At 58.4% G+C, this 1,721-nt stretch overlaps 1 protein-coding gene across 1 annotated transcript in view; it reads left to right on the plus strand.

Moving 5' to 3' along the window:
* The first annotated feature begins 824 nt into the window (after nucleotides 1–824).
* The window catches only part of TTLL4 (tubulin tyrosine ligase like 4), a 19,031-nt gene continuing 18,134 nt past the window's right edge, over nucleotides 825–1,721 (plus strand). The window contains exon 1 of the mRNA XM_010162801.2: nucleotides 825–1,719. Within this exon, the coding sequence (XP_010161103.1) occupies nucleotides 840–1,719 (880 nt within the window). The 5' untranslated portion in view covers nucleotides 825–839. The remainder of the gene's footprint in view (nucleotides 1,720–1,721) is intronic.

A 1,721-nucleotide genomic window follows, 5' to 3' on the forward strand; every position in this document is an offset into this window, starting at 1 on the left:
AATAGTTCATTTTAGGAGGGTTCAGGACACCTACCACTGCAGCTCTGTGGCCTCACAGTTGCTCCTTGCAAGAGACTTTTCTGTAGGACTGCAGTGGGGAATAATGTGCGTGTGTGGTACTGCCAGTCTCTGCTGGAAACCAAGGTGTTGATGTTGGAACAGCCTTGCATTTGCTGCTTGCTGCCTTCTCAGTCCTGAGCTCTTTAGGATGCCCTCAGCCCTTGCTGAGGTGAGCAGCAGAACGTGGGGTTACAAAAGTAAGGAACACGTTCCTTTTAAAAGCAAGGGCTGAGGTTCTCAGCCAATTGTGTGACCTTGGGGGCTGGAGCTTTAAGGAGTGGGGAGAAGAAAAAGAAGCAGACATTTTGGGGCTTGCAGTGGAGTCAGGGGAACTGGTGGTGGAGCACACGGTGCAGTTTGGAGATGCAGACCCATGGGAGTGGGCTCCAGCTGCCATGCCCCTGCTGTCCCAGACAGGCAGGCAGGTGGCCTCTCCTTGCAGCCAGGGCTGCTGTGCTGGGGCTGCTGCCCCGTGGGTTCGCAGGGTACAAGCTTTCCTGTGCACAGCACTTTTCCCAGCGTCCTCTCTAAGCTGTCCTTTGCATCCTCTGGTTTCATGTGAGATGTCAGCTCTTCCTTTGACTTGGTCCCAGGAGGCTCTCGGGGAGCTCAGCAGATGAGACGTGGTTTTTCACCAGCTCACCCTGCTCCCCCCCCGGGGCACTGGGCCAGGTGCTTTGTCCTGCCGGGGTAACAGCACCTTTCACACTGTTTTGTTTCAGGCCAGCAAAGATGCTGCTGTAGATGACTGACAGGTGCCTCATGTGCTATGGCTCTACATGGCCTTTGCAGGCCCGGAACGTGCTAATCTGGGCCCCAAGCAGGAGCAGAGCGTCAGGCTCGAGTCAGGCACTCCTCTGACAGGGAGAGCTCAGCTGCACCAGGCCTGGCACCTTGCTCAGCAGCAGGCGAAACCCATCTGGAATTTAGAGAAGAAGTATGTGAGTGCTTTCCAGGGTCGCAGCCTGCTGCCCTCAGGGATCCCTCTGCAGCAATCCTGCTTCTTGTGCCCGCCGTCACTATGCCACGCGCACCCTGGTGACAACACCCTCCCGAGCCTGCCCTCGGCCCAGCCCTGCCTGGACCTGGGCAGGAGCACTCTGCTCTACCGACGCTCCTGCCTCAGAACCAAGCCCCATGGGTTTCCTTTCCGAAGCCCTCCAGACACCGGCTCTGCCACGGGAAGGGTGATGTCTTCCTTGCTGATGGAGCCTTTGCCTGCGCTGGCGGAGGAGTGCCCTGGGACTGGGGGCAAAGGCTCTGCCCTCAGCTCAGGTCAGCAGGCTTCCAGCTCCTATAGACTCAATAACAGCTCCTCCTTACGGCCAAGCAGTGCTAAAGTGCCTTTGCTGCAGTCACTGGAGATCAAGAAGGTGAAAAACACCCACAGCTTCCCTGCCACCTCGTGTCCCCGCTCCAGGGATGATGGAGACAGCTCCCCTGGCAGCCTGGTCAACGGAGCAGTGAAAAGCAGCACCCTTGTGCTGGAGCAAACTGCAGTCCCCTCCCTGGCCTTTGTGCCCAGCAGTGCAACCCTCAGGAAGGATGGGTGCTTGTGGGAGGATGCTGGGAGGAGAGCGCACAGCCTCAAAGAGAAGGAGCCAGAGATCAGCCTCCCGGAGGCCACGCAGCAGCTGCCCGAACAGGCTGCCACACGCGGT

This window comes from Antrostomus carolinensis, unplaced genomic scaffold, assembly GCF_000700745.2.
Source record: "Antrostomus carolinensis isolate BGI_N321 unplaced genomic scaffold, ASM70074v2 scaffold31312, whole genome shotgun sequence".
In the NCBI taxonomy this organism is placed as follows: Eukaryota; Metazoa; Chordata; class Aves; order Caprimulgiformes; family Caprimulgidae; genus Antrostomus; species Antrostomus carolinensis.